This window comes from Lepidochelys kempii, chromosome 1 (genome assembly GCF_965140265.1).
Source record: "Lepidochelys kempii isolate rLepKem1 chromosome 1, rLepKem1.hap2, whole genome shotgun sequence".
In the NCBI taxonomy this organism is placed as follows: Eukaryota; Metazoa; Chordata; order Testudines; family Cheloniidae; genus Lepidochelys; species Lepidochelys kempii.
In genome coordinates, this window is record NC_133256.1 from 278726884 (window position 1) to 278741685 (window position 14802).

Here is a 14802-nt window from a genome sequence, read left to right on the forward strand (position 1 = left end):
TTTCTGCTATTCTACCTCCATTTCTCTATTCTACCTTTGCCATTCTCCATTAGATCTATTAATCACTTTCCTGATCCACATAGGTGAGGCTGATGGAAGCTGTCTTACTCTCTGAAACAATGTATTTACACTGCAGACAAGCTATACTGGAAGTAAGGTTTCATAGAGATTTTCCTCTGCATGAAAGATTTCTTTAAAAGACTAGGTATTCTTGAGCCACTTACTGCAAAATCCTCATTCATTTACCTGTATTGTGAAATGCAATTAAAGGGAGGAAAAAGAGCAAAACCCTCCCACATCAATACAACTGTTGAAACAAAATCAGTTTTTTTTAATATAGATCTGAAGACTATATTGTGACATTCACAGATATATGTTTAGAATGAAATAGATTTGAGATGTGTAGTGACTTCATGGTTGTGGAATATACCTGTTTCATTATTGGGCTGAATTAAAAATTAAGTTTCAAATTTATTGATTTAATATTATGAGTAAAAGTAATTGGATTGCTATTTTAAAACTGGCTTTTTCAGAGAAACCTTCTTAAAAGGAGCCTAAAAATCTGTGTCAAGCGGGTTACATTTGTTTATCATTTAATTTTATAGCATTAAAAGCCAAGAAATAACCTTAAAGTAAAGGTTATTTACAAAAAAGAGCCTAGAGTACTTTGAGATTAGATTAATATGGTACAACATTTTTGGCTTCATATTTTTTGGGGGGGTGAGGTGAGGTTGTTTTTGGTTCTTTGCTCCCCAGGGGACTAAATTCTTTGCCTTAAACCCTTAAAAATATTGTGGATAAGTATGAAAATGCTAGTTTTTATTTAATACTTTAGTGCTTTGGGATTTGTGGATGAAAAGTATTACATAAGAGTACAAATATTAATTTTAATAAGTGTATGGTATGTTTCTTGATAGTTTTCACTTAGTTGCAGATTTGCCTGCCTTCCAGAATTCCTAATAGTTTTAAATTAAAGGGAAAATCTAAGGGTTTTTTGGGCTCAGTCCTATTTCCAGTGTAATCAATGGCAGAATTCCCATTGAATGTTAGTTTTATGTTCATTAAAATCCTGTTGTGGTGACTTCTATCTTCTTAAAGTATGAACCCCAGGAAAAGTGAACAGTAAAAGGGTCATTTGATAAGCTATTATAATGTTTTAGAATACTCTGACCTCTTAATATTAAGTACTCAAACCCAGTTTTTTAAATGTGATAAAAAGAAACTTAATTGTGTACACAGATATTTTAACTGAATTCCCCTTGGTGTCCTGTGTTAATAAATGAAGGGATTTGCAAAGTATACTTTAAAGGTGAACCGCAGGGATTTTATTTAAACAAAACCATAAACTTGTATGATTCTAAAAGCTGTTTAAAAACATAGTGGTATATAAACAAAGATTTGAAACAATAATTTACTCTTTAATCCTGAAAACTAAGCAGCACACTACACTTCTTAGTTCCTCTGCCCGTAATTGACGTCACAGCTGTCATGAAGATAGTTTTTCCAGTCTTAACTTCATATAGACTGCCAGTAATAATTTTTTCCACAAAATTGATTTTGAGCTCAGATTTCTTATGTGTAGTCTCTACCACAAAGAGAAATATGTAAGGAAGTGTTAAATTGGTGAATCTCTTCTTGGGTATGCTTAGAAAAGTATGTTACCCTTATTTAGAAAGACTTCCTGCATGAGAATAATATAGTTTTCAACATTAAGCTTGTCACATAGGCTTGATAAGTTCTTAAAGAAACTTGGTTCAAAAATAACATTGCCTACAACTGACTGAAAATGACACATTGATCCTACACGCTACTTAAATAACCAAACAAAAGTGCATAGCCTAAATTTACATCCTGAGGGCTGCTCGTGGGTTTGTATATGAAGAAACCTTCCAGGAGGCATCCTCAACTTCACTGTAGTTACAGAACGCTGACTATTGCAGTCCTCTTATTTTTCACTTGTTAAATCTCGGTCCAGACTTCTGGGAGAGGTCTTTTCTGAATTTAAGAACAATTTGTCCTGCCACTTCTCTCAGTTGGTGACACGTTTTTTCGGTCTCCATCCTAATAAATATCGGATTCAGCAGTATCAACCATCCAGTTATCTCCCTAATGACCTTGTAAACCTGGTTCCAAAACTAAGTATTCTAGCAGAACCACAATGAAGGTACATGCCCATCTTTCTACTGCCATCCTTTTAAGTAATATTGATAAAATCTTAAATCATGATGTCGAAGTTCTGTACAACAAAGTAATTGTTTATGCCTAAAGTAGATTAGAGCTTGGGCATTGTGCCAGATTCTGAAGCAGTCTCCCTCTAAGCCCTTAAATTCCCTATTTTAGTTATCTGTGTTTCAAAGGAAGCCCCCTCCCTCTCTAGTCACAAACCATGTCCCAGTATATTGTAGAGATTAGCTTAATATTAATAGAGTTCTGCAATAGTTTTCGCTGCATCACATGAAGATCCTGAGGCAGAGCTTTTAAGCAAAGCCCTGAGATAAAATATTGGCCTTCAGACCTGTTGAAACTGGGACTTAGAGTAGACAAAATGTGGCATTTATCTTATAGGAGAATTAATCTGGACTCTGAATTATTAAAAATTTCATGTTTTTATCAGATAAGGTTTTTTTTAAAGTATTTCCCATAAATGGGTGAAAGTGTGTCAGGGTTCCTAAATATAAGGGGAGAGTTGCTTTCTTATTTTTCAAGACAGGATCTGCAAACTTTAGTCTAAATTCTGCATGTAAGAGCTGTTGAAGGATATACACAGAGTAGGGTTCCTAAAATATGTGGGCCACAAACAAAGTTTTACCTCCCCAAAAGAATGGGATTTCAAGACAAACTTCTTTCTGCAGTATCGGCCAAGCCATTCAGTGTAGCCCAGTAGGCTAGTTTGCTTTATTATGTTCACTGCTACTGGAGCCCAGTGGGCTAGCTTGCCTTCATTATATTTATTGCTTTCCATTATATTCAGCAGTAATGCCAGAAACCTACAGGCCTGTATCCTGTAAGACATTAGCTTCAGCAAGTTAGCATACATATGTCTGGGACCTCTCAACTGGATCAATGGAGCTAAAGCATAAGGTCCATGTATGACTGTGACCTTCAACATAGAGGATGTGTTAAAGCAGGTTGGTATGGGGGCTTTCCTAAGTTATTCCCTTTTAAACTTAACAGGTACACCACAACTTAGAACTTGGGAAGAACTGAAATAACCAGTTAGGACAAATAACAAATGTGATATCTAACCACAAAAGGGTAACGAAATGACTAATATAATAAATTGAGATAATTGATATACTAACTCAGGGGTCGGCAACTAAAGGCGGCACGCGAGCCAATTTTTACTGGCATGCTGCCGCCAGCCGGAGTCCCGGCTACCGTCCCCACTCAGCCTGCTGCCGGCCTGGGTGAATGGAACCCCATTTAGCCTGTCACCGGTCTGGGGTTCTGTCCGCTGGTGTAGTGTATTACATTTCCCCACATAGGAACGTGCTACTTGCAGAGCACCAGGACTGGCAGCCATAAGTAGTACACCATAAGTAGCACATTCCTACAGGGAGAAATTTAATATACTACACTAGGGTAGGGAAGGTTGTGCCTCCCCAAACAGCTGGCCCACTTCCTGCCTCTTGACTGCCCCCCCTCATAACTGCTGACCCATTCAAATCCCCCCCCGCCCCAGCTCCTTGTCCCCTGACCACCCCCTCCCAGGACCCCCTACCTCCTGACTGCCCCCCTCAGAACCCTCCACCCATCCAAGCCCCCTGGTCCCCTGACTGCCCCGACCCCTGACAGGCCCCCTGGGACTCCCACGCCTATCCAACCACCCCTGTTCCCCGTCCCCTTACCATGCCACTCAGAGCATCAGGACTGGCAGCCGTAAGTATTACACCCTAACTAGCACATTCCTATGGGGAGCATTTTAATATACTACACCTGGCCCCGCTCAGCCTGCTGATGGTCTGGAGTTCTCAAAATATGTTCTTACCCCTTATGAAAAATTACACTACAATTAGCTTGAAAACGTAAAACCTTTGTATATTACAGTAATTGTTAAATGTACAATGTTAATAAATACATAGGTTTGATGAAACAAAGTACTTGTACTTGTCTGTGCTTAATTTGTGTTTTCGATGATTTACCTTCTAAAAAAATATTGCATGTCTTGAACCCCCGAAAGGGCATCTCGCACCCCTACAGGGTGCGTACACCCCAGGTTAAGAACCACTCCACTAAACTGATAAGATCTGCATTTTAATTTAATTTTAAATGAAGCTTCTTAAACATTTTAAAAACTTTGTTTACTTTACATACAACAATAGTTTAGTTACATAATATAGACTTATAGAGAAAGACCTTCTAAAATGTATTACTGGCACGCAAAACCTTAAATTAGAGTCAATAAATGAAGACTTGGCACCCCACTTCTGAAAGGTTGCCGACCCCTGTACTAACGTATTGGGGAAAAAAAAAAAAAACTCCAGTGTTAGTGAGGTGAGAAAATACAAATAAGGAGAAGGGAAACAATTCCCTACTGAATATGCATCAAACATAATGGCATCAGTATAACATTATAAAAGTGGCATCCCAGCCGAGGGGCAGTAGGAGAGAGAGATGTAGCCCTTGGGAGCTGCCAGAATGATGGCCCCAGGTGGTGAAGGGGAAGCTGATAGTGATGAGGAAGATGATTAACATTTCAGTGTGTTCTGCAAGGGATGGTGTGAGAGTATATGGGTGTGTAGATGTACATTCTGTAGTATCTCTATCTATTTTACTAAATTGGGGTGTTTGTGACTCTGCTAAATCTATTAATAAACTATATTTTTAAATATAGCTATATTGTAAGTGTTGCAACTGTGCACATCAAGGTTCCCAACTATAGAATGATTTAAATACTGGGCCTGATCTTTGGGTAAGAACCTGTCAACCCTCAAAGTGATAACTGGGGATTCTTACGTAATCAATATAGCTGATGCATAATCTAAGGTTAGGTTACAGTAGTGTTTAGAAACATCTGGACAAGAGAGGGTCTGATCTTTTTGAGAGGGGGGAAGACATGGCTTTCCTTGTACCCTCAGTATTCCACCTGCAATTCTTTGCACTCACAGTTTTGAGTCCACATAGTTCTGCATTTAAGAATGGATACTTCAGGTTTGAAAATCAAACTTGAAACCTCTTGGTCCAAAGATAGCCTTGGCAGTGACCAAACTGCTGTTTCGCTTTTGTTACTTTTTTTTAAACTTGTATCTCTAGAGAAATCTCTAATGGAATGTGCAGATCTCCGAAAATGTATCCTTTATCTCTGTAGAGGGTACTCTGTTTAATAACACTTTTAAAAAAATTAAATACAGTATGGTGCATAGCCATTTTGTCCAATCCCATGATAAGTTTGGTGATTTAAAAAAATTAACTTGTTTTGAGTCCTTTGTGCAAATGCTTTGAAAGAGTTTAAAAATCTGAAAAGACTTGCTTGTAATAGTTGGATTCCACTGTATATTGAATGTTTACTTTTCCACTGCCTCAGAGCTTGCCTGCTGAAAACAAACTGCTTGGACATGGTATCAAAGGTTCCTGTCATTTTATTGGAACTGTACAATGGTGTTTTCATTTCCCCAAATAGTTTCACGGTGTTGGATTAACTAGATTTAAAAAGAATAAATAAGTTAAAATTTGTATACCCTCTTATGGGTAAATCTCTCTTCCCTTCCTTCCTTCCTTTCCAGCAACTTTTGAACTTTTGGAAGTAATATAACAAAGTGACTTGGCATGTGCCATCTTTTTTATAAGCTGCTAGAGCCTACCCGGATGATTCCAGATGTCATTTCTGTCCCTACAAGAAAGATATATTGAAGTAACAAATGTTATCTATTTTTTCAATGTCAACAATTAAAATTTATCTAATCCTCGCAGCATTTTTTTTAAGCTTGGAAAATAAGTTGGAAGTGAGAACTTGTACATACTTATAGATTTGTGGAGTACTTTCTAGAGCTTCGACTCCAGTAACTTTCACAAATGGAATGCACTTTTCAGCAAATACCATTGCACTTGTGACAAATAATTTGCATAGAAATGCAAACTTTAAATTGTGCCGTTATTATTAAAGCAAAGTCTCACTGTTCTACACACATCATAATTTACAGAACAATAGTGATTTCCACACTTCTCAGCAAAGATATAGAGCAAAAATTCTTATAGGTGTTCTCACAGTAATATTTTATTTTTACAAAATGTATTTCTGTATATAGTATGTACTGAGACAAGGTAGATGAGATAATATCTTATTGGGCCAACTTCCATTGATGCAAGGGACAAGCTTTCTAGTTTCACAGAGCTCTTCTTCAGGTCTGGAGAAGGTAACCAGAGTGTCTAAACTAAATTTAAGGAGGGACAGATTAACTTTTAGCGTTTTTCACAAGCTGTAAGAGACCCCTTAAAATGAAATGGGCAATTAAGCATTAGCAGGCAGTAGGGTGTTACAACTTTTTGAAATAAGCCATAATACCAGTGTGTCTAAGTTCATGGTTCAGTGTCCAGCAGAGTTATGAATTTAAGTTCCTGGGCTCATCTTTTTAAGTGTTGTGCTAGCACTCTTGAGGATGAGGACTGAAAGATGAGATATGGAGTGATCACTTTGGGAAAATATCTGTGGACATGGCACCACTGCTACGATGATCAGTTTCTTCCACTCCCCCCACCCCCAACTACACACACACCTTTCAAGATCCATGTGTCTTACTGCCTTTCAACAACACGTGGTGTGCATCAGATGTCCCAGCAACACTTATGTGGGTGAAACCAATCACTATGCTTTTGAATGAAGTCTTCCATAAAATTGTTTAAAAATCACCATATTACTTGTGGTTGAACATTTTTCACAAAGCAATCATTCCACACAAGATCTCGCAATCCTTGTCCTCCAAAAAAACCTGCACAATACCTTAAAAGCCAACCTAAATTAATGGGAACTTAAAGTTATGACTCTGGACATGAAAAACCATGGGCTTAACAGACTCCCTGGTTTCATGGCTCATTACGACAATTTGTGATGCCCTACGACCTGTTAGCCTTAACACCCACTTCATTTTAAGCGATGTCCTGCGAAGTGTGAACCCCCATGCTTAACGGTCCATTCCCACTGGCTTAGACACTGTGGTTACCTTTTTCAGACCTCAGGAAGAGCTCTGTGAAGCTCGATAGCTTGTCCCTTCCACCAACAGAAGTTGGTCCAATAAAAGACATTACCTCACCTACCTAGTCTTTCTCAGATCCTGGGACCAACACTGCTTCAGAAACACTGCAAACATATAGTATGTGCTATGAAGTATTTTCCTAAATCAAACTAAACTACAGTGGTCAATATGAAGTACATTTGTCATGTATTGTCTTGCAACAGATTTCCCATTATGTGTGCAAATTGACAAGATTGGAACCACATTATTAAAATTCGTTAAATTCATATTTAGCTGGAAGTGCAACTAACCATGAAAGTCACTGTGAAAACTTCCCATTGCTTTCTGGAATATGACGGACAGGACTTGATGCTCCTTAATTTTCATTGAAGCCAGTCACATTTTTCTTCCTGTCAGGGCTGCAGAGCCAAAATACCTTCATACAGAGAAGTGATATTCTATTCCGCCTCAAGCATTAGCAGGTTTTTCTGTGAGTAAATACATCTGTGTATTCCACTTGTGGGGGGGGGGGTGCACCAAGTGTACTGGGGTTGGAGGACTTTGCCTAGCAATATCTGTAGTGGGGTGCTGATTTCTCCTTGTGGCCCATAGTGTCTCCCCAGCTATATGAGGCAACAGTGCCCCAATCTCCCTCAGTTCCTTCTTACTTCCCATGGCTGGTGTCGGAGCTCTGTGGTTCTTACCTCGCTCCTCCATCTCTTCAGAGAGGCTCCTGCACCAGAGCATGAAATTGTAACACTCAGAACCTGAGGGCGACCTCCGATCTGATGAGGGCATCTGTGCTGAAGCAGGCCACGTGGCCTGTTTGAGCAAGTGCTACCTAAGACGAAGATCCCTCACTATTTGATTTGCAGATTGTTCACCAAATGGACGCAAACGCTGCTTCTTAACATCAGCTTCACCTGAGCACAGCAAGCACCACATGTGGGGATCACTTTTGGGGATTGCTCCCACACACAACGGACAATGTTTAAACCCCGGTGAGGGCATCACCAGGGAAATGTTTAAATTACAGCTAACTAACACTAAATCTAACTAGCACTATACTAAGGGTACTAATTAACTATGCAGCTAGAAAAGTCACTAAAAATAGTCCTTCCATTGGCATCCACAAGGTGTTAACAGAATCCACAGCCAGACAGGCCAGTCCTGCTTTTTCTTGTCCGTGTATTCCCTAACTCCACCCCTTTTTGGAGGTGTGGTTAACAATTCCATCCTCCAGACATTTTAGCAAGGAAGACAGCTTTTTATTTAGGCAAGTGAACAGAGTCCTTTTTTACACTTCTTATGCAGAGAAATCATAAGAGTAATAGTAATCTTTATAGCCATGGATAAGAAGATGGTATGTTGCAAAAGGCAAAAATTAAGAAAAGTGGAAAAGAAATCATAGGATGCTAACATTTCAATCAGTGGGATTTTATTACTGGTGGATAGACTTCTCCACTGAAGAGCAGTCTTCAAAAACAGGAGAGGGATTGTTACATGTCCTTAGAGAGAAATGATGAAACCTTGAAGGCTATTTTTTTCTGTTGTGCATAAGACCTGCTTTCATTAGCCGTAATTTCAGTTGTTGCAGTGAGTATATCTTATGTTGTCACAATGTGGATAAAATGGGAAAAAGAATAACGTACATGCATGTTTGGTAGTGATGTATGCTCTGGTAAGGAGCATGAGCCTTAAAGGATGGGTAGGACATTTCAGCCAAAAATAGTCAGGATGTAAATTCGCTAAGAGATTTCCTGGACAGGTTAGCAATTAGATCAGAGACCACCTCTGGAGGAGTACTGCCCAGTTTATATGCAGGTCTTGCTAATAGCCCATTTTTAAAAAAAAGTTGATCCCTAAAATTATGTTTCACAAGCTGCATTCAGGACCCAAAATAAAAATTGCTGCGCATCTGCAGTTCCCACAGGTTGTATATTTCATATATGTAATATGGCAGGAAACAAGGTACTGCTTAAGAAAGCACATTATATTTGTCTCTATCCATCACAAAAGGGAGTGTGTATGTGTAATATACGGAAGGCTTATGCTGAAGAGATTTGTGGCTCATTCTTAAATTGTAAGCTCTTTGAGGCAAGAACCATCTTTGTGTATAGTGCCTGGGATTTGGACCTCTGAGTACTACTGTAACAAAATAAATCCATAAGAGAGGTAGTAACTTCATGGTTAGAAATTTGTAAGGTTGCAATCTGGAGTGGTGCGGAAGCTTCAGTCACTATTGATTGGGTACTTTGACATCAGTAGAATATACATTGGGCTGCTAGGTTCCAAAAACTTCATAGACTTCTAGTTTAATAGAGATAAGGGAGTTAATCAAGTTCTAACTGTTAAAATGTCTGTCTTATGGCTCTTTGTTGGAACCTATCTATCTGATATTCCAAAGCCAGAAATAAGTTCCTCCTGATTTGGATTGTTCATGCCAGGTCTCAGTGCCTACCCTAGTTTTAAAATAAAACATTTTACATATTGAATCGTATTAGACACCAAACCGCTGGAATGCTCAGCCTACCTAGACAAGGGTGTGTGGGCATGCATGCGCATATATAGCTAATGATGTAATGGGCCCTACTAGCAAGAACTGGGGTCAGCCCTCTGGTGAAATGCACAATAACTTCTTCACCTTGTGCTGCTGCACAGGAAGGTGCTCGGATTTTTGCCAGTATGTGAATCTGTACCTTGCTTGGGAGTGCCATGTCTAATATGCAACTTTGGCTAGTATGTCTCTAAATTTGAAGCCTCACTCCCTCTAGATGTTGCAATGGAAACCGAATATTTTACCACTGCCAGAGCCTTTATGATTGCTGCAAGGGGACAGGCCTTCAGTATGCTATTCCTGCTGCATCCTCTTGGCAGCTGAAAGGTGAAGGGAGTAAAAAAGAGGTCTTCAGTAGTTGTCTTCCCTCCCTTCTTCTGTTGTTCATAGTTTTTCCCCATCAGCACTTGCACTGTGAAATTGACATAAGTTTCATTGCTGCTTAAAGAACTATGAATAGCGAGAGTGAAACTAAGCAGTCTGGTTAACTTTTTCTGCTGCTTGGCTAAGTTAGGAGCAGAATTGAAGGCACTGGAGACATTATTCTTCCCAAATCGGCAAAGAATAATGTATCAACCTTCCAAATGTTATCTTTGCAATCATAAGTACTAGGAATGTCAACTTTCTTAATCTGAAAACTTAAATCCTGCAATTATTGATGTCTCAGGCTCCTATGTTCTTCAGGAAAACCTTTCATTTACCATTGGACACTTCGTGCACCCAAGCCCTGAAGAGATCTATCAGTATATGACTGTGAATTTTTTCAGTGGCTAACTACAGAGATTGGCACCGTATACTAATAAGATACATCTTATCTGAAATGCTGCCCTAAATAGCTAACACTTGTAGGTAAACCTGTGGTCTTATTCTTACTGTATATGTATGTGTGTGTAATATAAAATATTTAGTTGCCGTGCATGGTCCCAGGTTCTAACAGCTTTTGTTACTCCTTCACTGTACCCAACCTTATTAATCTGATGCTCACCTTATGTTTTCTTTAGCTTCCAACTCTTTTTTTCTTCTTCTTTTATAGGTATTTAATTAGTCAAGGAGCACATGTAGGAGCTGTTAATAGTGAAGGAGACACTCCATTAGATATTGCTGAGGAAGAGGCAATGGAAGAGCTGCTTCAAAATGAAGTAAATAGACAAGGTAATGTTGAATGTGGAAGTCTAGTATTATCTTTTAAACCTAAGTATGCTTTATGGGAAGTATTTTTAGAAAATAATGTTTGAAAGACATTTTTAGTGATTTTTATTTTTAAAAGAATTAGAGTGAACCATATATACTGCTAAACATTACCTCCAAGGCATTGTTACAGCCCTGTCTAAGTTCACCCTTGTGGAACCAATACAGGCTGCTGTACTGGATCCAGTCTTTTTATCCCACATGCTTTTGAGTGTCCAACTGGCTCTGAGCAGTGTCCAGACATTGTCGCTTGTTCTGACCTCTCAGGCACAGTCCTGGGGCATAGACTTCCATTCTGATACCATTTTTTGGCATATGGGCCCTGTCACACAACTGCTGTAGGTCCCAAGACCAGTGCTCAACCTCCCAAGTCTTCCCAGTACCTACGCATGTTCTCCCCAAAAGTCCACCAGCATGGGCATGCCAGTTTACCATTTAACTCTTTTGGGGGGACCATTATTATAGTTAACGTAAAGAATGCACAGGCTTTTTGGAAAGGGTCTTCTTAAACACAAACATTTTATTCATAGAAAAGCGCCAGAGGTTTACTGATATATGAAAAACTAACACACACCTGAATGCAGACTCCTCCCTCCAGTGGTCTCACCACTGCTGAGAGTCTTCTGGATTTTGGGCAGTGTCCTTCAGCTGGTCAGTGCCGTTTCTGCTCCCCCACGCCTCCTGCTTAGCTTTCTCATTTTGGAAGGTGTCTTTTTGCTAGAGAGCCTGTCCGTTTTAAAAGCAGGTTGTGACATCTTTTTCCTACTTCTCTTCTTATGCTAGGATTTTCTGTGTGCCAGCCCTGGAGTGGAATTGCTGGCAGAGGGTTGTTAAGTTAATGACTGTTGCTAACCTCCCTTGTCCCACTAGGGTAAGGCTATTCAATAGTCGATGACCTTCTAAGGATCAGATCCCTAGGTGCCAGTCCCACCTTTCCCTCCCAAACACGAGGAATGATGCAGTCTAACTTGACAGTTACAGTGAAGTACATAATCAAGGTGACACTCAAAATGGAGGCTGAAATAATGTTTTTTTCCACACAAAATCAGATAGGGGACACACACACGTGCGCACCCCCACACACAAACAAACACACACACACTCTCACTCTCTCTCTCTCTCTCTCTCTCTCTCTCTGCCCACCCAAAGTCATGGGCAGTTTTTTCCTTTTTGTTTTTAAAGGGTACTTTCACTCATTCTAGTGTATGGTTCTCCATAACACTGAATTATACATGCCCACCTAGGGGATATTGTACACCTTTAGCTTCAAGATGTTATCTAAATAATCTCAAGTCACAATAAACTATGCAGTGACCCAAGTTCTGTCAGGATTAAATGGTTATGGTTGAATCTGCCTATTGTCCAAACCAGATACTGTTATTTACTGGTCAATAGGATGACATGACATCGAAGGGAAGAGGTCATCTAGGTACTAGTATGTAGTTATATTTCTAGAAACTTGGATCAAACATTTTGTAGTAACCAAATTTTAACTGTATGATTTGGACTCTGCTTCCCATGTAAAGGGACACCGAAGTAAATTGATAGTTTGCTGGCATATTGTACAAAAACCTTCTCTCTTTCACTTAATTTGGTAGAATACAATTTAAAAAAAAAAGTCTTGAAGGAGATATGAAGTGAGTTGTCTTCAGTTTGTGCCTCTTCATAATCTTCTGTGAAGCTGTTTTTTGATACATTTAACTTCACTAAAATGCCATCCTAATTGTCCTTAATACTACACTGAAATGTGAATAATCACACTCAATTTGGAAAATACCAAAATTAAAATCAAAAGATAAAATAAGAAACCATTTTGAGTTTCTTATACAAGCGTTCTTATACATATGTATTACATATTTTCCAGTGACTCATAGACTCATAGATATTAAGGTCAGAAGGGACCATTATGATCATCTAGTCTGACCTCCTGCACAATGAAGGCCACAGAATCTCAGCCACCCAGTCCTGCAATAAACTTCTCATCTATGTCTGAGCTATTGAAGTCCTCAAATCATGGTTTAAAAACTTCAAGGTGCAGAGAATCCTCCAGCAAGTGACCTGTGCCCCATGCTACGGAGGAAAGTGAAAAACCTCCAGGGCCACTTCCAATCTGCCCTGGAGGAAAATTCCTTCCCAACCCCAGATATGGCGATCAGCTGAACCCTGAGCATGTGGGCAAGATTCACCAGTCAGATACCCAGGAAAGAATTCTCTGTAGTAACTCAGATCCCACCCCATCTAGCATTCCATCACAGACCATTGGGCCTATTTACCATGAAGAGTTAAAGATCAGTTAATTGCCAAAATCATGTTACCGCATCATACCATCTCCTCCATAAACTTATCGAGTTTAATCTTGAAGTCAGATAGGTCTTCTGCCCCCACTGCTTCCCTTGGAAGGCTATTCCAGAACTTCAGTCCTCTGATGGTGCTTAGCTTTGTGTCAGTAAATATTAGTTCCTGTTAACAATATAGTTTGAAACTAATTTTACAATTTAATAACTTAGATTAGTGATAATTTCAATATGCATACTGTATTCATAAACACAAAACATTTACACACTCTATCTCAGATATGAAATGTATTGAAAGCTTTCTGAGGCATCCAGCTTCACAAGGCAGGGAAGCATGTATATTTATTGATGCCTTAGGGAGCAAACAAATAATGGCTACTGGCAGGGGGATGGAACAATGAGAGTAGTTTGTTTATATTTTAACACAAAATATGCAATTGGACTGCTGTGGAGAGAGCCCAATTTCAGACTCTTCCTATTAAAAATGTATAGTCGATCCATTCACTAGCTCTGGGCAGCGGTAACAGATATTGGTAGCTATGGTGTACCTCAAATAAGCTCGGCCCATGAAGGTTGCCCTTCTGTGTAAACCTGCATTCCTGTTGGAAGAGAATCTCCCCATCCACATGCCTTAACTTTTTATGGTCCCTCACCCCCAGCTGAGCAAGGAAACATAATACAAACCTAATTTAAAAAATATTAAGAAGTAATAATAGAAATACAGGGCTGAAAGGTACCTCTAGAGACATCTAGTCCTATTGTCTCTCCTCCCCCTGTGCTGAGGTAGGACCTAGTATACCTTATAATATTATTTATTAAATCGTAGAATAAAACCAACCTTCTCTTGTCATTGACATAACCCCCAATGCTATTTGAGAAATCACCCCTCCACTAACTTTTATATGATGGGACAAGGCTCTTTGTTCAAATGCATGAAGTTAGCTCTTGGTGACCCATGCTAGTAATAGCAAAACTGATGGCATGGCTCTGTCATGGTATAGTTAACATAACTTTTAAATATCTCTGTTTGTTGGAGACCAAGAACATTAGTTCCTCATCTAGCTTGTGTATATTAAGATTACTAGTTACTAGATTACATAAGAAAGATTACTAGTTTCTGGTGTGGTCATTGCTTTTGAATGTTATGGTGTAATTATTAATTTCTATCATGAAGTGTTTAAAAAAAATTTTCATACGCAATTAAGGGACATTTTTATCCTGTGTTTCTGGGATTCCTGATTGGCACCTCTCTGATTAAATTCTGAAGAAAGTGATAAGGCAAACTTTAATATAAAACAACAACAACAAAGTTTCTAATCCTTATGGTGGTAAGGAAACTTCTGGATGTGAACTGATATACTGGTGTTTTTCCTGGATCTGCGACTGGCACACTTTAAGCACTGCATTGCAGACTTCAGTTTTCTCTGAGTCATTCCCTTGGATCCAGATTTGGTGGATATATGGGCTTCTTTCTAGCCAAGGTCTTGATTCTTGATTCCTGCCTTAACTGACTCTTGACTGTCTAGTACAGTTAACAGGTTGGCACATCCTCCTTTTTTCCAGCTACTTGTGCAAGATTCCATGCTCCTATCTG

The 14802-nt window shown here is 39.2% G+C and overlaps 1 protein-coding gene across 8 annotated transcripts in view; it reads left to right on the plus strand.

Moving 5' to 3' along the window:
• Positions 1-14802, plus strand: part of PPP1R12A (protein phosphatase 1 regulatory subunit 12A) — a 221793-nt gene that overhangs the window by 96251 nt on the left and 110740 nt on the right. For all 8 annotated transcript variants that reach the window (XM_073327675.1, XM_073327673.1, XM_073327672.1 and 5 more), the window contains one exon: positions 10760-10878. In XM_073327675.1, the coding sequence (XP_073183776.1) occupies positions 10760-10878 (119 nt within the window). The remainder of the gene's footprint in view (positions 1-10759; positions 10879-14802) is intronic.